This window comes from Varroa jacobsoni, unplaced genomic scaffold (assembly GCF_002532875.2).
Source record: "Varroa jacobsoni isolate VJ856 unplaced genomic scaffold, vjacob_1.0 contig01494, whole genome shotgun sequence".
Classification (NCBI taxonomy): Eukaryota; Metazoa; Arthropoda; class Arachnida; order Mesostigmata; family Varroidae; genus Varroa; species Varroa jacobsoni.
The window spans coordinates 23,645-46,927 of NW_019214646.1; the positions used below are offsets into that span (position 1 = coordinate 23,645).

General features: G+C 39.4%; 1 protein-coding gene across 5 annotated transcripts in view; it reads right to left on the minus strand.

Moving 5' to 3' along the window:
• Positions 1–852: 852 nt before the first annotated feature.
• LOC111272052 (uncharacterized) overlaps positions 853–23,283 on the minus strand; it is a 55,034-nt gene continuing 32,603 nt past the window's right edge. For 3 of the 5 annotated variants that reach the window (XM_022853227.2, XM_022853228.2, XM_022853226.2), the window contains 9 exons: positions 22,820–22,943; positions 20,549–20,691; positions 20,144–20,383; positions 19,565–19,651; positions 18,650–18,715; positions 18,139–18,525; positions 17,624–17,860; positions 15,628–15,849; positions 12,483–14,866 (listed from right to left, as the gene is read on the minus strand). In XM_022853227.2, the coding sequence (XP_022708962.1) occupies positions 14,619–14,866; positions 15,628–15,849; positions 17,624–17,860; positions 18,139–18,525; positions 18,650–18,715; positions 19,565–19,651; positions 20,144–20,383; positions 20,549–20,691; positions 22,820–22,943 (1,754 nt within the window). In that variant the 3' untranslated portion in view covers positions 12,483–14,618. Of the gene's footprint in view, positions 3,712–8,729; positions 9,200–12,482; positions 14,867–15,627; positions 15,850–17,623; positions 17,861–18,138; positions 18,526–18,649; positions 18,716–19,564; positions 19,652–20,143; positions 20,384–20,548; positions 20,692–22,819; positions 22,944–23,283 lie in introns of those variants that run through there. The other 2 variants (XR_002687293.2, XR_002687294.2) reach the window with 2 other exon arrangements.

The following is a 23,283-nucleotide window of genomic DNA, read 5'->3' on the forward strand; positions in this document are numbered from 1 at the left end:
TTTCAGGGGTTCTCTAATTCAGCTTAACGCTTTGACTACGAACTAAACTTCTTCCTTGGAAATACTTCAAAGAATGCTATAAGTATGTTTGCCGGAAGAAGCTTTCAGATGAAACATCATCAATTGTATACTAAATATCTCTTTGCAATTGACTCAAAATACCCGATGTGGCTCGATGCCATTAATAATTTCCGAAATAACGTTCACATTTAAAAGGAAAAAATGTTTTCGATTTGCGTCTACCGAAGGGGTTTGACGGAATGCCTTTTAACAGAATCCTCGTTTATCATCATTAAAATTTAATTGGACATACATTCTGCAACCTTGTAAACACAACAATAGTTTGCCTGAAAGAAAAAGGATAAATACACTATGCACTATCGAACCATCCCACATCATAGGGCACAGCTCGTTGTGGTGTATGAGTCTTTTTCGATATTAGGACGCCATTGCAATTTTCTTCAGTTTTCGAAATATTTGTTCGAAAACAGACAGGTACTGATCTGTTTTTATGTACACCAGTACAAATTGACAAAACTATTTAGGTGGCTATTTTCAAGCGACTGTATCTGGTATGGGTAGTCTACTATAGGGCATGTCGGCATAGCATGTATGTAGTTAACTGGCACAGGTTTTTCGTAAGCACCATATCTTTGTTGAGCAGTGTCTACATTGGACATAACGACAGGCAGTCATAGGTTCGCAGAAATCACCGAGCTCGAATTATCGTGTGACATCTTACTTAATAGTACGTCAAAACAACATGAGGGACCATTTGGCATTTGATTACCTTATCGCCACTTCCATGTGTGCCCTTACCCAATAGATCTCTGTATCGCAAGAATCAGTCGATCAGTCGTAGCGCCTTACGAGAACGTATTCTATCGCATCGGCTGTGTCTCCCGCGACTCTCTTCTATTCGAGGGAGTTGAGCCAATGAGTGTTACGTACGATCATTCGGGAGCTGGGAGACAGTCATATCCGATAGATCTGCTGATCACACATCGAGCGATGCAATCAATCCGGTCTGGTGAAGAGAAAAAACAGAAGGTTCTACGAGTAGAAGAGTTTACCAGCTCCATTGAGCCAGTCAGTAAGCTGTCTAGTTTGCTGAGTTCACGGACGCTTTCCTGCAAGTCGAGAAGCATATATTTACGATTGCACTGCTCGCTTTCATACAACCCTACTCGATAGGTAGAAAAGGCAGTATGGATCGACCAACTTACCGATAGCTTGCCATCGTCGTACCTTTTATCATCGTCGACCACTAGGTTTGTACCTAGCTGAAATGTAACCATGGAAACTGCCACCCTAGGCATTATATTCGCGTTGATATTTTCACTACTGGTCGTATACTTTTGTGGCCAATGCAAACGCAACGAATCCGCGTACGTACTCGAACCACAGATTTTCCCCGGGCACCAGGGCTTGCTCCGTCTGGCCGAAGGTCGCAGTAGTGGTGCTCAGCTTGTCTACGACGATGAAGAATCTTCGTTGGAGGAAACTCGCTCAGAAAACAACTCGACAACCAGTCAAGAGTCACAGATTTTTTGCGTGATCAAGATACCACCCTTTTCTAAAATTCAATATCCAATGCACTCCGAAGCCGAATTAGAAGTGCCACCGCCGCCATACGAGTCAACCGGTGAAACGTTGGCTACGTTAACGCGCGCATAGAAGGTGCCCGCGGATGTGAACTGCATCATATGATAGGATAGCGGAGTGTCATTAGAGATGCGCCCCAATCGTTAGGACTAAGTCTTCCATAAGGATTAACTAACATGGAATTATCTGAGTGAGTGATCGGACATCAGAGATGAAAGAGTAACACGCTATACTGTTCGTTGCATATACGAATATAGTTAAAATCACTAACGATAATGGCTGCCAAATATATGTAATGCATGCCTTTTACCTATAAGCGGTATTGTTTAAATGCCTGACAAAATCCAGTTTCTGAGTGATCTTACTACGTCAATTTAAAAGGCAAGTAAGAGCGAGTATTTTACGTTGATGTGGTAACAGGTTTACGTTTTGGGAGCGTTGTCCAGGAACAGCGATTTCAGGGTCTAAACAAAAAGTGAAGCTCCGGACCGCCGTAACAGGCTCTTGCCATACAACGAATCTAACTCGATAGAGTTCGCGTATTAATTACCTAACCGCCTTCCCTAACCCATTTCTTCTAACCGATCGCTTACTTTTTTTGTTCTAAATCATTATACCATTAGGTTGTGACGTAAAAATTAGAAAGTTGTACACTCTGGCGCTGAAGCCAACTACAATTTTTAGCTGCTACGTATGGGTTTCTTCATAGCCGATGCCCTGCCCCACCCCAAAAAAAGCGATAGGCTTTCATGTACGTTCAAGGATCTTCTCTTATTAACGACGTAAACACTGCATCGCTTTCGAACAAAAACTTCACGCGAACCCAATATTCTATTAATATAAGTTGGCAAAAAGTTTCTTCTAGATCTGTATTACTAAGTTGCGAAGGAAGTTATGATTGAAGTACTAATTGAAGTCGATATATAGTATCTGTAGTTTACGGGTAACGCGGCGACGTGCTTAAATAAATGCGCAGGTATAATATTTAAAAATATAGACACATACTCTCTGTATATCGAAAAATACGCGGTTAGAACAATTTGACATAGGAGAAAGGCAAAATCGGTTCTGGCATGTATGGAGACTGTGCAGTGTATGAGCAGAATCATGGGAACATTGCCCGTTTCCCAATAACCGCAATTTTTTTAACGATCTAAGGATGTTATAGAAGAAAAAGAAGGATCTTCATAGGATATATCTTGCATCACTATGTCATAATAAGGTATTTTGGTTTGCTATTAGGTACGCCATGCTGACACGATACATGAAGGTGTGTGTGCTTTCCGATAGTCTTTTGTGACAACCTAAAATAATAAAACGAAGAAATCTATTAATCTCAGATAAAGGCGATGGTTGATTATTACTTTGTGTGTATCAAGTGTATCATCGAATCATCCAAGATAAGGTAGCCTTCAACATCGCAGTTTCTTGGCCATGCTCTTACATCTAGACTAAATACACGCTAACCTAAAGCTGTTGAGACATGCTGTTATTACGAGGTTGTCGAAACTGCTACTACTTACGAGCCGATCACCAGTCAATGATATCTCTTCATTATAGCTTTTTCCAAAATTATTATATATTTTACTTAGAGAATTTCCAGATGTCCCGTTCGGTTAGCTTCATTAATATCTACAAGGTCCTTTTGGAGGCCTAGATAAAGTATTGTCAAACACCGGCACAATTAAACACATACGGATGATATGCAAATTCAAATGTACCTTGCACACAGGTATTAACTCGATTCTACTTTCTAGAGGGCAAATTCCAGACGGCTCCTATCAGCTGTTTCCTATCCGACAAGCTAATTCAGAGACACATCACAAGCAAACGTCTGACATGAGTATTTTTCTTAGCTATCAGTACTAATCAGTAAGTTCGTTATATTACCGTTCTTTCAATGTATGGATGGTAGCTATTTGACTGTACTACGGCTAGGAAAGAGCTGATTATGATTCTATAAGTATAACCTTATCGTGTTCGAATTGAAAGCTATTTCACATAGTGCTGATAACGTTGAGGTATCTTCCGCAATCACAGCGTAAAAAACGATTCAAGATCGACTTCGCTGGTACTTGCACTCAACTCCATTGCCGTGTTTTGTTCCTACAGAAGACATACGTAAATAAATATCTATATTTATTATTTATTATTAATATATATTATTTTTTATTATTTGTTTGGAAACGGGTCTATATTTATTGAATAGAAAAAGGTCTAATGCCATCCAGCTGATCTTTCAATGATACACACTATTTACTGCGTATTATTATTACAGTTATCATTATTACTTCACTTATGGACCAAACACACACTAAGCTTTATGGGGACAAACGTCATGCGTGGTCCTTATACATGTACAGGCCTAAACTGTTGTCAAAAAACCTCTATACATATATTATGAAGACGTAACTTGCAGAAAAACCATTGTACCGTGCCCTTAAATAAAATGTTAGTTAATAATAATCCTTTGCCTCTTTCTATATTTCTAGTTTACAATGTATTCAAAAGTGAGCATCCAACTCATCGTGACCTGGTCGTTACTTTTTATTGAGGCCATGTGTATTAATTTATTGAAGCCGTCTGAAGCCAAAATTCAATTACAACCCTAAACGTAAAAATCCATTTACAGGAACGAATATCTGGTGTTGGCGACAAAAAAAAATATTCTTGGCTTTTTCTTCAGAGAAATCTGTTGAATTGAAATGCGAATGATGTTGTTTTTCTTCACTCAGTGTACCTAATTCAAAGGTGTTCTATATTGTCGTTTAGACAGATGGACCGAAAATCATTGTCATAAGCTACAAACACTTATGTTACGATCTTCTGTGGCGTTTTTAATGCTTCATATTCACTTAAGATCTAAAAGGACTCGTTTTTATTCTACTGAGCTCGCCCCGATACGATTTTAGGTTAGGCCAACTTAAAAAAAAAATGTTAAATATTCGCGTACACCTTTCTGTTATCGTGTGTATTTTACATACGCTGCTACTGAAGCGGCATGACATCTAGGCGCTTATGGCACCAAATGAAAATAGTTCAGCTTTTTCGGAAATTGCTTTCACCGGGCCAGTCTGGCCAAGAAATTTTTGACGCACTCTAAAAAAAACTGCGTCCCTTTTTTGTCATACATTGTGCTTTCATTCAACACCCGCCTAGCAACCGAATCAACGTAAAACATTTCAAATACATCACAAAAAAATTATTTGAAGGTATACTGTAAATCTGTGTATCGTACATGAACATTTTCAACGCACAACGGACTATATAGTTAGGTGGTCTTAAGAATAATTTCATCTACCTGCAGGTGGGTCGTTAGAAAAAAAAGCAATTGTAATGTAAAATCAATTGATATTATACTTCCTTTTTGTCATTGTTATGACGTACAAATAATAGCCAGCTTCATCTTAATAAGCATGTAGCAAACGAACGAGTGTCTTAGTACCGAGATTTGTTTTTTTCTTTTAATAAGAAACGTTTATGTTTATTAGCGTAGATGCTATATACAATGTTTATGCGTGGAAAATATCTAGATCGAGGCATGAAACGGAACCACACAGGCAGTGCTTCACATAGTGAGGAGAAATAACTAAAAATGTATTTAACTTATGAATTGGTAATACTAATCGAATCCAGATCAGAGTTCACACCTTATATGGTAAAGAAAAGTACCTTACCATCGTACTCGGTATGATGTCAGTTAACTGTTAGATGTCTACGTCGCTAAAAATGCATTCGCGTTAACATTCTTCAAATGATCAGTTGCATTAATAAGATACATTGCCCCTCGACGCCGCTACTGCCACGGCGAGCATCTGGCACGACTCCCAAAATGAGTCCTAGCTCTCCAGTTTCCAAACAGACATTCACTCGTAATTCTGCCAGGTCGCTAATTAATTCCCATTAGGGGGCGCGCGTGTTTTCGAATTAATTCCAACATGATGCCTTGAATGTCCCGTTTTATTGTTCCCTTTAGGAAGCCATTTTCTACATAATTTAGACAGACATAAATTGAGACCGAAGTTAGCAGATCGATTGAGAATTCTGTTATACGTCGTCATATAGAAAGTGCTTATATGGATCGTGCCGACGACCCCCGAAAGGCCCGAACGGTGTAATTTTGTAGTTACATCGTTTGGTCTTGTACTTGTACAGCTGTAGGAAAAACAGAGGATACGTCTAATAAGTATGAGGCGCTTATATATACAGATAAAACAAACCTAACGCTACTAATAATAATTATTACCAATGTTATGCTATGCCTGTACGTAATTACTATAATACTGAAGAACATATAAACTACATTTTTCCCGTTTTATGGGGACCTCATAGATGGTGATTTTGTTAGCTATTCAACGACGCCCGAAAGTCACAGTTTTTGAAGTACCTACCGGAATGTCACCCATTAGCTACCGTTAAGAGCTGACGATGGCTCAGATACGTTGCTGTCGATTTAAGTTGTCAGAAATACAAATTTTCAGTGAAACGAGCTCCTCGTCTGATTGTCTATCCTTATCGCTAATCGTTCAGAAAAACGCATCACAAATGAAAACATTTCCCATTACTCATCGGCAGCCGGCGTCAAATCGAATAAACTTTCAAAGCAGCCACGGCGGCTAAACGAATACTGACTGTCCTTGGGCTTTTTCCATCGTCTAAGTAACCAGTTCGAACTGCGAAGTTATACTTTGCTACCGGTAAATCTTCCAGATGACAAGTCCGAACTGTAACGGCAGACTCTTCTTAACATACGAAATTCGATGTGGCCACGATGCTTTCGCGTTCTGAGCTATTTGTCAACGAAAAGTGGCTCTCCCGCCCGCGTAGTACCAGTACCTTGAGTAACGCTAGCCCCTTTCAACACCGTTTGCAACATGCAACTAGACAGAGCAAGACAAAAGTCGCTTACGAAGTAACAACAGGCGAAACCTGCCAACGATGCGACTGGTGGCAAGCAGTTAGTATAAAATAAGAGATACATTTACAGTGTAGATAGATAAAGACACGCATAACCTCTGAGCTGGACTTCAAAATGCAGCGTATAAATCATATGTAGGATCATTTCTGAGACCATTCACTTCTTATACATATGGCCGTCGGTTTTATATGTCGTAAGTTTTCCATTTGCTTTCGCTATATGTGAGTCTGAAAGAATTTGATGATTTTCGTAAATATATGCTATTCACAGCAGGATAGAAAACATAAAAATAGTGATACGAGATCTAGTAACCTCTGACTGAATGAGGAAAAGTCAGCTATAAGGTTCGCCGCTAGAATAATATAGAGAAACGAGTGTATTCTTATAAAGTAAATAGCCTTTCTAAACTAACTGTTGTGAACACGCCAGTATACAGTAATGTACATAGAAATGCTCGGCAATTATTTTATGTACATACTAAAAAACAAAAAACAGAAACTTTTCGCATCGATAGTTTCGTGAAAAGTCTTCGAAACGTAGAATGTCATCAACCGTTGCGAGCACTCTACAAATAATCAGCGTAATGGTGCTTCTTCAAATATGGTAAGTAAACCTTATTCGTTTGACATTATAACTGAGGAAATTCAGGACATCATTAATAGTACTTACACATTATTCATATTATACAGGATACGTAATACGTTTGTCCTTTCTAATCTAATCCCGAACGTAAAAGTCGTTAGAGTATATACAACGATGGTTCCGAAACACTTGTGAAAAAAAGTTTGCGAAACGTCTTGGGTACAAAAAGCAGCAGTACAATTCCATACATTGTATGCGTAACCATTTTTATTACTGTGGTATGTTTTTTTTTCAATTATGCTGCAATTAACCCAATGAATAGTACGTTGTGATCAGGGAGTTCCCATGTGCTCCATAGACTTCACAGAACCTGAATGGCGTATCATCCATTCTATAGAATATGAAGCAGCGGATTACGCTTCGCAAATACGATCCCGCAGAGAACAAACGGTGCTTCAGAATAGTGTTATATCAAAGCCGAACCTGGACAAGAAAATAATTTGAGGTACAAAAACAAAGACAAAACAATGTTTGCACTAATTATAATTTCCGAGAAGGCCGTTGTATACTAAATGTAGTCGACTTATCCGGTAGCTTGATTTTTTATGAAACGAATTTTTCGCCATTTTTGCTTATTTGTTCTTCACCTACCGTGTTGTTTCGTGTTGGACTCTGAAGAAAGCAGTGAAGTGTTCAACCTCGCCGATCGACTCTCGATTGCTTCGGCTATCGTGACCCGACTGGCCTTGCTGCTGTACATTCATATGCCAGGATAGATGGAAATTAACAGTACTCCTATGAATCCTTCGCATACTCACTATTGTTTATGGTAAAACACTTAGCGTGTCATTGGCGAAATCGTTCGAAGATTCTGCGTCTCAATCCAGACCTGCACTAGAGATAATGGCTTGTGTAGTTGTCCTTTGATAAAACTCGGGTATTCCCGGGGGGGGGGGGGGGGTCGTACGTTAAAATGAAACGTTTACATATCACCTTACGACCGTTCACTGTCGTCCTCCAGTCCTCATCATCAGTCAAATCCACCAGATAACTGCCGTTATCTCTGCCTTTTTGATTTGAGAGTTTTTCCTCTCTGTTACCGTATCTATCACCCCTGCGAAGCTATCTGTTATTAGCCTAATTCAAACATTCCTATAGCGTTTGCTAGCATTTTTCAATTCGCTTGTAATTACAACATTGTGTGTTAAGTTTTTCGTACGCCGTAATTAGACAAACAAAAACTGTTTAGTACGCAATTCGAGATTCATTGTCAAGACGATTCTCAAGGCATCGACCATCGACAGTCCACCCGCGTTGATACGCTATCTGCTATAACCATTTTTTGCTCCAGTGGATTTTTTTTCGTTCGACGAACAGCAAATACTTAATCACCACTGTCTATTAGCGATTTGCAAGCGTGAAATAGGCATTTATTTCCCCGCGTACCTCACAGTCAAAGGTCAGTGATAACTGAAATCAACCCTCTGAACAATACGTAGCTACACATGTTCCTACAACATGGAACGGATTGACTCTACTCGAGTTTAATCCGTACAACGGTAAAGACAGATTCCGTAACATATAACTTTTGCTACTGCTGTCATTGACTGTTGTTCTGGCCAGTGCTATTGCTATTGTTCGACACTTGTAGGATATCCTGCTTTCCCCGAGTAAACTGCTACGGCAAAGTGTCACGCTGAATTGAACCGAAAGACTGAATGATGGTACAAAAGCGTCACCGCGTGCGCCTCTAAGGCTGCCCACATAACAGAACCATAAACAACAGAGACGAAACGTTAACGGGGCAGCTTGCCATTCCAAAGTCCTGTATCTACCGGCCACCTGGTTTATGCAACGGAGTTGAACGTCAACAGACAATTATACGGAAAGTTTACGCATGTCCACTTACCTCATGATTTCGTCTTCGCCAGTAAATGCATCGCCGTGCGTCGTATATTTCCGGGTGACTAGCATGCGGGCTCCATGGTCATCTGCCAGTTGTTTTGCGCGATACCAGCGGATCGGGAGATCAATCAAACAGGCGATGGTCTAACGTCATCAGACATTAAAAAACGTTTGGGAAACGTATATACCCTGTTGCGGGTATAAACCAAGAGGACGTAGAGGACGATACGCAGACGGAGCAGAAAATAGCAGTCGATAAGTTCGTGCGGCACCGGCGGGTCCAAGAACATCCGTCACTTTTTCAGACTTCTAGATCATTACTTATTGCAATGGATTGTAATAGTGGCACCGCAAAACGCCGCTTCGCTGATTAATAAGAATACTCATATTCGTATAAATTCAGCATTCGCCTTTGCAAGATCATCCATGGTAGAGGAATAGTCAAAATAAAACTATATCATACAACCAAGAGAAACATGACCCGCTTGCAGGGCATCATGTCCTGTTAATGAAGACCAATAAACGATAAAAATATAGATGCTTTCTGTTATTTGTAGTACTATACGATGTGTATAAATAGTTAACGCTGAGAAAATCATGTTTAAACCTCCTTTCTGAATAAACACATATCATCATTTGACTATTTTATGTTGATACGAACTAGTCCGTCTTACACTCGATTTCCATTATACCTAGTTGTAAACTGGACAGTGGAGAAAAGTTTGCTCAACGGAACTTGCCGTTCGATCAGACAGTATATCATAACCATCTAATCGCTGATACGAAGACGGCAACTTATCTTTATAATAAGAAAAAGCTATTTTCATACAGTTTACGGTATCGCGTCGCCTAACTACTTTATCGAAGCAACAGCTTGAACGAGCATGGTTTCTAGCGTCGCTAAACGATCATGCGACTCAATGAAGCCTGACCGGATGCCCAGAGGCGCGCAAGCACGAAAAGCGGTTACTTTCCGACGTACTGTTGCCATCTATGCGGTACGTGCGTTCAATGCATGTCGGGTTTACGTCGCTCTCGAGTCAAGCTGCGCAGCTGACAAGCCCCCCTAAGGTAAACGCATACGACCCAAATCGCTCACCAAATGTACTGTGTAAACGAACTCAGACTATATATTGTATATTGCGATGCTTTCGTATTGAGTTTATCGTGTCTTAGAAATGCATTTTGCTTGTACGAGAAACGTCTGATCATAATAGAAATAGAAAGAACCGTTATTCCACGCTAAAAGCTTATGGCCTATGAAATCTTTGGAGCACCATTAACTTTCGTAATGGCCAACACTGGATGACCTATATTAAATATAAAACGGTGGGACAAGCCTTATCTCAACAAACATGAACATACTTCAGTATATTCATAGAAGCCATAGGGTTGCATGGGGGCGAATTGTTGTACTATTCAATTTATGTAAACAATTTGATCCAGAGGCGTAGATCTGGTATACAGGTGTTACCTTATATAGTGTTTACGTTTCGATTGTGATGGTCTAGTAAACGATGCCGAGCTTATCTCTTCACACCTTCCATAATTGAGGCCGTTGAAAATTTTACATGGAACTATTTCCTTACGACGCATAACCTTTCGGCTAAAAACACTTATATCATATACGTTTGCCCTACTGGCAAGTTAATAATACTATCCGTAGAAACTGCTGTGGTTAGCCACTAGAGACTTCGAGGTCATGAGGCATCCGAACTTCAAAAGTAACAAATGGATCTGACCATTTGATTCCAATACACCACTACTTCTTCGAACAAAAATGCGACCTTTCACCCGCGGCCCAGCTTCCTTCCTTAAAGGGAATGCACTTCTTTGAACGATACATTTCATAGAAGTCGATCGTTCCTACACGAAGAATATCTTATTATTCTTCGCGCCAGCTATTTCGATTCTACAAACTCAAAGGGAAGACATTCTATAACGGAAACTTCAATTTCAGTTTTTCATTATGTCTCAAACAGCTACAGCTCAAATTCGAATAGATGTTACGTTAATGGTCAATCGGAGCTTGTGCTTGAGGACAACCCGCAGTCTCCCTTGGCACCTTCTCGACCAACGGACTATGCCAAGGGAAAAAGAAAAATCGGTACTTACTTATGTAGGACCCAAATAGGTTGAATCAGTAAGATATGAAGGCTAGTTTATTTCCTACTAATTATGTATCGAGTCGTACTGAGTGAATTGGGGTAGGCTGACGTTATAGGTCAAAACCGATACTAGAAAATGTTTTTCCGTAATCATACAATATATGGACATGAATACGATATACGTGGAAATATTTCTGCAGTAACAATCCAACGCTCCAAACAAATTCCGGATTAAGACATTAGAAGGCAGACGTACCATTTTCAGCTCTTTTAGATGAAAACGCTTGGGTATGAACGTATGGAAAATCGGCCTTCTGTATATTATTCGTTCAGTTTTAAAATATAGCTTAGAAAATTACAACTCATAACTTCTCCCACACCTTTAGTTTGTGGTCCACTCAGGTTGGTACACTGTTATAGACACGTGTTACATCAGGATCAGTTTCACGTACACAGAGCCCTTTTGGACGTGCTCTATGATCCTGAACGGATCCTTTTTTCGTAGCCCTATTGCATTGGCCTTAGCTATTAAAACTCCAGTTACGACAGTTTTCAGTGCTGAACTTATCTAAATTTTTTCAGAGGTGCTATATGGCAGGGATCAGACGTGATAGCTATTAATTTTTAGAAGAACACATTCGGCTTTGTCTACCACTGGCTATATATGAAAAGTTTAATTCGACTCATACTTTGAACTTTTTTTTTTTATATATCCAAGTACCAGTTCTTACACGACTAAAGGCTTTTCTCTAAAACTCAGTTTAGTATTTAGTTCAATATACAACAAGAAACCGTTGCAAATTAAGAAGCCGTACTTCGAACGTTACTACTACTCTTTTTTAATGCAGATAAACTTTGCTTTGATATATTTTAAGCTATTTTATATATTGTGCTAGTAATATAGTTTTAATTTATGATACAATTTATGTATTTATTTATATAGTGCTTACAAAAGAATTTGTGTCGCTTTGGAGGCAAATGATAGAGCTAGATTTGACATATATCTATACATAATACCATTTTCATGATATACTAAGCTTTTATACTTACCGTAGCGGTAAGCGGTAGAAAAAATTCACTCCTTAGATGTCCCTAAAAGATTCGAATTGAACCACTTGGGATTCATGGGCTAGCCAAAGAAGCGCTTACTTCTAAGGAGTTGACATTTACTTGAAGTCTGTTAATCCAACTTTCTTTTCTAACATCACGAACTTATCTCTCAGCTGGACCGTATGCATTATTGAGATATGCATATACACACTACGATCTATTCTATATTACGAAGTTTTCTCTTTGCTTGTTTGAACGCAACCCGAAGCTAAGACTCAAACAAGACTATGGGTACCTTAAGACAAACAGATAGGTACGATTTTTTTCTCAGATATATTTTATTTTCATATAAAAATACCTATCCGATAGTGCGACATACGCATGTCTTGCCTCCTCTTTTTGTTTCCTATACAACACTTAGTGTGTTTCAAACAATGTATACATACGCTAAAACGCTATTTGCAGAGCGTCTCTTTGCAGCGGTTATAACGGGTCAACAACACACAACAGCATAAAAATGAGTATTTACGAACTTACTGTAAAAGTTAAAAAAATAACCGTTATAGTTACTGGTTCTCTACAAGCAGTTTACCGACTGCTTTATCAATTAAGACTATATAGTCTCGATCCTTAGCGCTTCGTTATAGCTTATCGATGCGAGGCGTATAAGGTCCTTATGTTTACATGCCTGTGTTTGTCGAGTGGACATCTTAACTCCTGGACGGGAAGTCGAACTCAAAGGACTCTTGCTGCGTTCACTCTAAGAAGTAGTTATAATAGAATATTTTCTGCTAAACACAAAATATGAACGTTTATAACGAAAAGGTATTCTACGTTAACTTCCATATGGAAAACGTACTCTTCAACACGGTACTATTGTGTGACAAAAGAGTATATCGTAGACTATACGGTGAAGCAGAAACAGGAGTAGTATAATTAGAGAGCCAAATTATAGTATAGTGCAGTTATTCATAGGCTATATATTGTAGGCGCTTATATATCCGTCAGTGTTTAGTTCAACTCCCATCACATATACACAGTTATTTATATAAGTTCACAGATGTATATCATATGATCTAGCTTATTTGTACTACAGTGCTCTTTATTATCGCGCATTTGGTATGTATTACTATAATATGCCTCGAGAAAGTGATTATATGGACTCCAGCATGCATTTACAGTATACGCAATTTTTTTATCAGTACATTGATACAAACTATATAAAGACGAAGGGTTCTTGACCGATTTATAACAGAATGTCAGTCAGAGGTCAACGAATTAATCTAGCTTTTGACAGCTTTAAAATGACAAAAGCACGAAATGAAGAACCGCCTGCAGCTAATTTTATACGTAACAATGACAAAATTAGCATGACAATGATTAGGACTTAGGTCAGGCCCATGAAGAAGTATTTGCACGTATAAATACAGTGCCTTGAGGTAAAACCTAATGAATCATTGAAAATTCAAAGTAGAATAAATATTGGTGTAGCATTTGCAATAAATACAGCTTTATCGCGCAACCTTTACGGAAAAAAAATGTACTCGGAAACTGTGTGCCTTCGCTAACAGATACCGTCAACAACGAAAGTCAACAAGCTAAAGGGCCAAAGGACATAAGAGCTGAAACGATTTTGCCACACGCAGTTTTCAAGGCCAGTACCCTGTATGAGCAACGAAGGGCTCAAAAAGATAACGAGATACGTATAGCCCTTGACTTCCCCTAGCAGGACACGAGAAGAGAGCTTCATTGCAAAGCCAGAGCATACAAGATGCGGATAGCAATCAAAGATGCAAGCTATTTATTACTGGACCAGATGATGTGACCAAGCATTCATGTTATGAAACATCAGTTGAAGAACTTCATTTTTAAGAATCAAACGGCTTCCTTAAAAAGGCCATTGTCACGTTCAGAAAGTGGCCTTTTTGTCTGCTAGACTTGGTGTACTATGTACTTGCTACCAAAGTATGGTCAGACTCTCGTAAGCTTATGGGACTATTTCACTGGGCTAATGTTCAACACATAAATTAGAGGAGTTTAGCATAAATATCATTCGCTCAGACCAATCTGCTCTAGACAAATGCGGATTGCCTAGTTTAACATCCTATATATATATATATATATATATATATATATATACAGTTTGGTAGATAATATAATAAATAAATAAATAAAACAACAAACACGCTAGTTAAGTTCAAAAGTTCATTCGTTAGAACAACTTTCACGTAGAAAAAAACTGTTGCCTACCTATAACAAAAGGTTTCGTTTCATCTGCGCTATATGATTAGTACCTCAGTTCACATCCTCACTGCCATCATACGTACGGAATACACATTAAAAGTTACCGTTATTGTACTTACGAAAGCTATCGAGCGTGCATGAAGTCCGTCAACCTTCAGAGGCTCAGGTTAGAACTGATGGATTTTACATAAGCTCACGCGTTTCTATTAGGGTTTTCGTACTGTAACGTAGAAAATACAACTCGACCGTGTTCGAATTTCGTAGTCGTCAAAGTCACATGAAACAATTGTCTCTCCGTAGTCGAGGGCGTAAGTATGGGTACACATAGGTTCGAGCTCTTCGCCCATCGAATCGGCGTATGCTGGAAGCTCCAGAGGAATACCCCCTGTCGGAATCCGTTCCACTACGAAGGTCTGATTCTCGCATTTGCGTTTTGTAACGGGATTCGCCAAAGCTGCATTATGAAATAAACACGGACAAAGTGACAAATTGTAAGCTCAATCAGATCTACGTATAGAATAGTGTTTCATACTGTACGCAGTTGTATGTATTGATCTTAATTTGAGTTTAAAATTTAGAGAAAGACCGCTGTTGGAATTGATAAAATAAAAACATTTCGTCATTGGGATAGATCAGGCTATACGTTGTCAGCGTCACGCATAGGTACCTGTGACACATTACGAATTAAAACTGAATATTGCATGCAAATAGACCTTTCGTTTTAAAAATATAAGCACATGTATTCCTTACATTTACAGCAGTTCAACGTTGATCTGATGCGGGTACTGTTTATGACTACAGATAATACTTCAAGCATTGGGGGATATGCTGTATATCTGTTACACGAGGTAGGCAAAAGATTGAGGCGTTCCCAGCGCTTACAGCAGGAAAAGAGTAAGAATTGAAACTTAGTTGAGCAGACTTGCATTTACCAGAAATAATAATATTGTTCATGTTTTACATCCGCTACTTGAATCGCTAGGCGTTACTTCAGACGACACGAAACAGAATTTGCCTACGCGGATTCGAAGGCCACCACGTGTCCTTGAGTTTAAAAAATAAAAACATTATTCACTGCGCGAAAACGTCGTACTGTTAACCGAAGATCCAGTGCGAGATTTAAGAGAAGAAATGGTTTTGGTAGGTGTAAGGACCTACAGTATCCATTATTCCTGGTCAAGATAAGCTATTTAAGCCGTAAAAGAAGATTCTTACGTTTACAAAGGTCGAAGTCAGTGACAGTCCAGGCGCCGTCCATCTGGCAGGTCGTATAAGTCTCTGCGAGTCGCGATGTCGGTAACGTGTAGCCCGTATCGCACGTAAACTCGCAATTCGCACCCACAGGAAAGCTTTCGAGCGATATAGCTAATAGGCCTGAAGGCATACCACATCTCGCCACTACGTGAGGGCCTGGTTTGAACGGTCGGCACGAAGATGCTGTAATATATTTAAGTTCTATAAATAGAGTAGAAACGTTAAGTCCTAATAGAACATCGCCGTAAATTGGGACGCATCGTCATAAGTCAAGCTTGCTGTATCATGTATAGCTTGAAACTGATTGTGGCTATAATTTACCCTACTCTTGGCTTTTGAGAATGTTTATATCATGTTAGATCATTCAGAAGATAATCTCGGCCATTTTTACTACCTCATTATCTCCATATTTGATGTGGCCGTTTGGTTTGCAAATCGACGTATTTCCCACCGTTTTATACTTAAATTTTTTCTCAGATCATAAACAGTAGTCCGATCAGTTTTGGTTTCCCCTTCCTAAACTGGCTGCATTTCTTCAACGAGATTTTAGAGGCAAAAACGAAGATACCGCATGAACTCTTCGCTTTTATTAGAGGCCAATGGTTTGAACTTATGCCTCAAAAAATAGCCCAGAGTCGGTATTGGGAATAAGCATAGAATCTTTTATCATTATGTTCAGCACGAAACAAACAATGAATCGATTCTAAGCAAAACTCCATATCTTAGAGGGTTCGATGAAATCTGAATGGGGTGCTCAACTGTAACCTCTTGACACCTACCAAAACGATGAACGCAGATTACGACCCTATTGAACAGGCCGAGGATATATCGTGTATGTATATTGCGAAGAGAAAACGGGCACCGCAGCGTTTTTTAGTGACAAGGCAACATCTAACTTCGTCTTGCCTTTGGTAGATGGAAAATGCGAATCTTGAACAGATTTTTTTAACTCGGATTAGTGCTCAAATTTTGTTCGATCGTTCTTCCGTAAGGCAAAAACGAAGATTCAAAAAACTCTTATATGAAGCAGAAGAAAAATATCTGAGAATTTCGAGCCTATAAATGAACCGCCCCGTTGAGGCTAGAGGGTCGCTTTGTTATCTGTGGAATAGGTTCCCGAATTAGAGTAATCTTAATGCGGATCCGGTTTCCTGAAAAAATATTTCAATGTATAAATTAAAATGAAAAACAACACTTATTTAGTCTACATAACATGCGACCTTGATTTAAAACTAAAGGCAATAATACTTGACTTGTGCAGGCCAGTAAGACTAGTATCCGGAGCCGTATGGTTTCAAGGCTCCGATGCAACTACCAATGCCATCCCCTTGTATGGCTGTACGATGTGTTTGGTTTTTAAAGTGAAGAACGAGTTCCCACCGCAGAAGAGGTTCTGTGTAAACAAGTACAAAAAAGCTTTCTCTCGTCGTCGAATGCTTGGCAGACTTCTTCAAAGCAGAGTGAGTCTACATTGTAACAGCAGCTAAAATACAGGTTTGTGTCGCTGAAAAAAATTTAGCTTTTTTTCGCTAGCTTCAAGTGTCTCTGTCAAAGCAGATAATCTGAACTACAACGTTTTGACCACTCGGCAGATGAGCCATTCTACCATATAAAGAGGAACTGGGTCAAGTACGTATGCGAGGAAACAGCTATCCACACGACTTGTAAAGGAATACAGTGTTTTTTTTCCATACGTATCACTATGACATCAAGAACGTTTAGCGTTTATATAAATAAGCTGACATACGACTCTCTTAGATAGCGCTCATCGAAATACGGCCTACGTTGGCTAACATGGGTAGCTTCTAGATGCGTTCTTAGGTCCTAACAATTCCTGAGTGGATATGGAATTCATTCCTGTGTTGCTGTTAGGTAACCCAAGGTAATTTACCTTTACTTTAACGTTATAATTTCGCGTTAATGACGACTACTATTTTAAGGTAATATAAATTCTTACCCGTACTGAGAACAGTGAAGGTGCATTTCGATTCCGAATCCAACTGGAGATCAGTGGCAGTACAAAAAATACTAAACTCGCCGTAGCGTTGAATTGTCGTTAGATTACATTTAATTTCGACAGGTCCACCTTCAGCTCTTCCCGGACGGTATTGGGGCATCTCGACCGCTAAGGGGAGCGTGGCGTTTTCCACTATCTGATTCTGGCAGCCATTGACCAACAATGGGGCAACAGCACCTGGGCAAATTTAAGCAATAAATTACATGTAACACGTTATTTGACGCATCTCTTGTCTTTAGAAATACAGTAACAGAAAGTGCATAGATAATAATAATATCTACCGAGTGAGCTGGCCATCTAAATACCTCGAAATACGGTATATAATAGGCATAATCATTACTGCACGGGGTTTTTATAGCTTCCTTTGTCTAGGTCAAACAAGAGAATCTCTTGCTAGTTGCGTCTATCAATCAGTTTTCCAACATACTTCAATGTTGCCCTAAATTATTCCTTACTTTGGCAAGTAGGCCACGTATGAGTAGTGACGTCGCCAGCTGCGCAATCAAGCTCAGCTTCCGCCCGGTGACGCTTCGGCACAACGAAACCCGATGGGCACTCGACCTTACATCGTATCCCATTATCGACTTTTTTACAGATAACGTGCTGATGGCCTTCAGCAGCTTCACGACATTTTCTCAAGATGCTTTCTTGCCGGTTCTCGCACTCGAACACTTGGAAACCAACCCAAGACCCAGCGACGCACGAAATTCGATTTTTTTTCCTATTTGTATTTAAAGGTATTGAAGGCTCGAATCCTGCGTTACAACCTCGGAAACAAGGTAGGTGCTCACGAACGAACAGGCGCTTCTTCCAGCGACCACGCTGTCCACAGCTTGCCCAACCTGATTATACATGCACATAACACAACGTACGGACATATAACAATAAAAAAGAAGCCTATATATAACATATAATTGTTTGGAAATTAACTAATTTTTGCTGATTACTTGAAGATTGGGCACTCACCGTTCAACGGTTCCTTAGGCCAGCGGCAAGATACTTTGCGTTTAGAATGAGGCAAACCGACCACAGCTGAAAAAAGACTGTCTTTATGCTCAGATTCTGACTTTTTTTCCGGATTAATGCTGTTACTATCGGCTAACAATCTAGATACGTACCACTAGTAAAAGTATCATTGTGTTCTTGATTCGTGATATTCTAGAAACTATTTATTTTTCGTTTTACGGGAGTTTGGGTGTTGGAGTATAACAATGCGATAGTTTCGGCGACTGGCCTGGTCTACGTAACGTACGCATTTTTGTTTCGGAAACAATGTTTTGAATCTTTCTGCCTGACGAAAGATAATCAAACACTTCTTGCGATGTAAAGTCTTAAATTCTGACATCTAGACGACCAGCGTTCAGTCCTTTCAAGCAACTAGAGTGATATAGAAGTATTATCTGAGGCCGCCTTTCTGCTTTATGCTGCCAAAGGGTCTGCCCGTTAACATTAGCAGGTCTAAGATTCTGTTACGGTTCCTGTTTACCGGAGTAGTAAACAGGTTAACTGCTGCTGAAGTCGATCCAACGAAAGACCTCGCCAAACTTAAAGCGATATAGTTCATACGGGGAGCCAAAAAAACTCCTAGTAATTTGCAGTGACCATATAACGATAAAGTATCCTCGCGCGCGTCCAAATAGGATGGGTGGATGCACTGCTTTTACTATGTATGAATCTTATCATATGTCATATGATATGGCACTTCCACGGGTTTGCGCAATCAATGCCCGGTACGCCGTATACGGTAACATGTTCAACCGTAATGAAATGTATGTTTTAAACGTTACGTTTGTAAAATTGATGTACCATTGGCGCCTATAAATATGATAACAGCTTTTATTTCTATATATTTTCAATTGTTTATCTTTCATAGCATTTTACCTGATGCAGAAGGGAAAACGGCTGGTGGTTTCTTTGGCGGGGCGCTTATTATCACAGGAGACTGCGTCGTCGCTTCAGCAAAGAACGCTTTATTTGTCAAATAGCACATACAACAACAATACAACAAAACCAGAAGCAATATTAATGCCTTCATTCGATGAATCACACTAACAAAGCAACTTTATCAATAAGGTGGACAAAGTATGCAGACTCTGGACGAAATTTTTGCGTAAAGATGTCACTCTTGAAGGCCCTGTCTATTTAGCAGCTTTAGTTCATAATCTAAGCTGCCAATTTATTTTTTAACCTCCAAATGACCTTTTGTCAGTAATCGTACATTAAGCGATATATATACGATATATCAAATATGTTATATACAAAAAATCTCCAATGGTTTTTTTCTCGAACTTCGAAAATGACGTATTGTTTTTTGCCATGTCAAGTTTATTATTTTGTTCTGGAGAGAACTGCCTCCCTTTAACCACTACGAGCCACGGATGAGCGCATACATCTAGCCAAAGCTTATCCGAATATATATATATATAAATATATACATAAATATATCTATATAGACCTAACCTGTACATATCGGTTGAAACTTGGGCATTTTCCAGACCGCTTGGCGCTTCCGCTTGACGCACTTGAATGCCGCCGTGACATTGGGTTGATTCAGGAGGTACTTGTACCCAGTAGTCAGACCTTTCAGAAGGAAACCCGGCTCACAACGAAGGTAACACCGACTGCCCCACAAATGTCCATTAGTGCACTCGAAAGACCCATTCTGCGTTGGCGGCAAAGGTGGACACCGGAGCGAGTACACTGTTACAGTCAACAAAAAACACGAGGGGAGTTCAGAGACCATTTACCACCCACAAAATATCGGCTGCGAGTCTTTAAACAACAAGTCTATCTTAATCCACAAGTAGAACTTGAAACGCAGTGGGAACCTATATTTGAGTAACGGAGTGGAGTTGGGTGTCCTACCTTGAAGTGTATATTTACAAGTTTTGGCAGGCAGCGGGACAAGGGTTTTGAAGACAATCGTGTAGTCACCTTCCTTAACGAAACTACCCATTCGAGGGCCTCGAAGCACCATTAAGGGGAAGTTCGTCACGGAATCGTCAGGTCTGGAAAAATAATTCGTTCATCTATTAAGGAATTATATACGAGTTAGTCCTCATTATTAACTGTCATTGCAATATTAAAGCTAAAATAGACAGTAAGAGTAGAGGCGATGAATGAAGATTTAGAAATATACAACCACATCTACAATATATATATATATATATAGGACACTGGATTTTGGAAGCGTAAACGGAAATTGTTGACGAGTAGTTGATGAACTAACCCATTAGCCGTAGATGGTAAAAAAGCCACGTGCATAAAGCCTTATCTGATATCTCTAAAAACGTTAGGTTGGACAGAAAACCAAAAACCCATATTGTAATTTCGCTTTTTTCTAAAAGGGGTTATGAGTGTTCTGGAGCAATATTTATCGGCAATCACACCAGACGTAGAAAACTTGAAACGTTCATTTATACTACAATAATTATCATTCAAATTTCGACTATAAAACTCAATACCTGGGGGTATTATTATAGTCGGCCACTGGGTTCGCAAAAGACGTAAGATCACTTGACTATGACGACGTAAGAAGACATAAGGTTATGATAAGGCACATATGCTGTCTATTTTTCATCGTTTATGTTGTGGTACAATATAGGACAAGGAGGAAGAGGACGGGGGGCATCTAGAACGAAAGACCCCAGATTGCTCTTTTAAAACAACACGCCAATTGGATTTATGTACTTTGGAGAGTCTGCTATACATGGCTAATTTAAAAGAACACAACACCAGAAACAGTGGTGCAGGAAGCTCGTCTTAATTTCCAGCTTTCCTATACAACCATCATGCTGTACTTTTTTAAATTTAATTTATAATAAGGTTTGAATTCCGGTGGGCGCAGCTCAGAGCTAGCAGATTGCATCCACAGTGAATGAGATTTTATGATAGAAAAATATGCGAACAGATATGGACCAGCATCGTTTGTTAACGATATGTGAACGTTACGATAAGCAATGTCCCCAATGTATGCGAAGTTACCTCTAACATCGTAGCAAAGCTCTTCTCCCGATGATTATACATAGTTCTATAGCAAGTAAAGGATATATTGATATTATCACGGCCATAATATAACATAATGTTTTACGCTGGGTTTCAGTAAAAATATCTGCAAAAAGACAAATGACTGTTTCGACCAAAAGTCAGTCTCAACCACATAGATATGATTCTCAATATATTAAGGGTTCGAGCTCTGTTTAGGAATCGACGTGCTAGACTATCATATGTTATGCTTTCTTCGATTTTTCGGTTCCCTATTCGATCTCAAGTGCTTGAAACTCTTTGAAACAAGTTTGTTTATTTCGTATCACCTCGACACCGTAGAAACCCAAATTGGTCCGAAGTGACGATAAAAAACATACTTCTATATTCCGAAATAGCACAGATCTGAGCACCTAGCAGTTAGGCTTTTATACAGCCGCGTCAAAACTAAAATAACACCAAATGTATGATTAAAGGGCTAGTTCTATGAAAAATATTAAATTAAACCTAAGATTATAAGGTTTTTTTTTCGGTCATCGATTTGGTATAAATTAAGCTGTTGGAATGCTGTTTTATATCAATGGGAGGGTTCGTCGCCACGTGCTTGGATAGAGACAATTGTTTACAAAAGCAAAGACATCTTTGCGTTTCCGATAGGTAAGCTAACGTCACTTACTTCGTCTAGGACTTTGTCAGCTTGAAAAAATATCCTATTAGGACTGAGCAAAGAAAAACTGTGACCTTCAGTCAACCATTTTTCTAATTTAACAAACGGGGTTCGGTTCTGGATGATACAGCCGTCCACCCTGAGAAAAAATTACTTATGTTGAGCCTTTTAGGTTTCCGAGTCGTGGGACATCTGCCACATAGAAGTTACCATGAAGACCCTAAAGGCGTTATGATATACAAGCATATACTTAATATCCTCAAACTGTTTAAAAATATTGGCCTATAGTGTACAGAAATTGTCCTTTAAGGGCAAGCGTCTTTGCACTGTCCAGAATGAAGACAAAGACGAAATTTGTTAGCGAAAAAAGTCTTCCTTAATCCCTATATAATGTGGTCGTGGTAAGTGTCTGTAGCCAAAGCTTTTACAGAAATCCTTTGCACGGCGGTAAAAGTAAGACAGCGTATCCCCTCAATCCTATTTACCTGGAGCAGAAGCGCAGTTTAGGCCGGGGTACTCTGGCTAATGACTGGTTTCTGGGCGCTCGAGCAAGTTGTCGTCGTGGGCATCGTATACACGTATCATTCACGCGGATTACGCGTACAGTGTCTATGATTGGCAAAAAAAAAAAAAGAAAACAATAATAATCAGTGAGATACGCGAGGATATGCTTTGTAGGCTATAGGACGGCATCGATTCCAAGAGACGTTTGCAACTGCCAACGATGAAGACTTTATGGGAAAAGGATAATACGTGTGTTACGTTGTATCGTAACGGCCTTTCGTGCTCGTCTTCTGAGAACTAAAGGCCAGTAGCCACAACGATGATCAATTCGTAGAAAATAGTCTCTTCTGTCTCTGAGATTTTTTGTTGTGTGTGGAAGTTGATTCCTGTGTACGTGCAATTAGTCTAAAATAAGTTTCTCGTAACTATTACTATTTCTGTAACG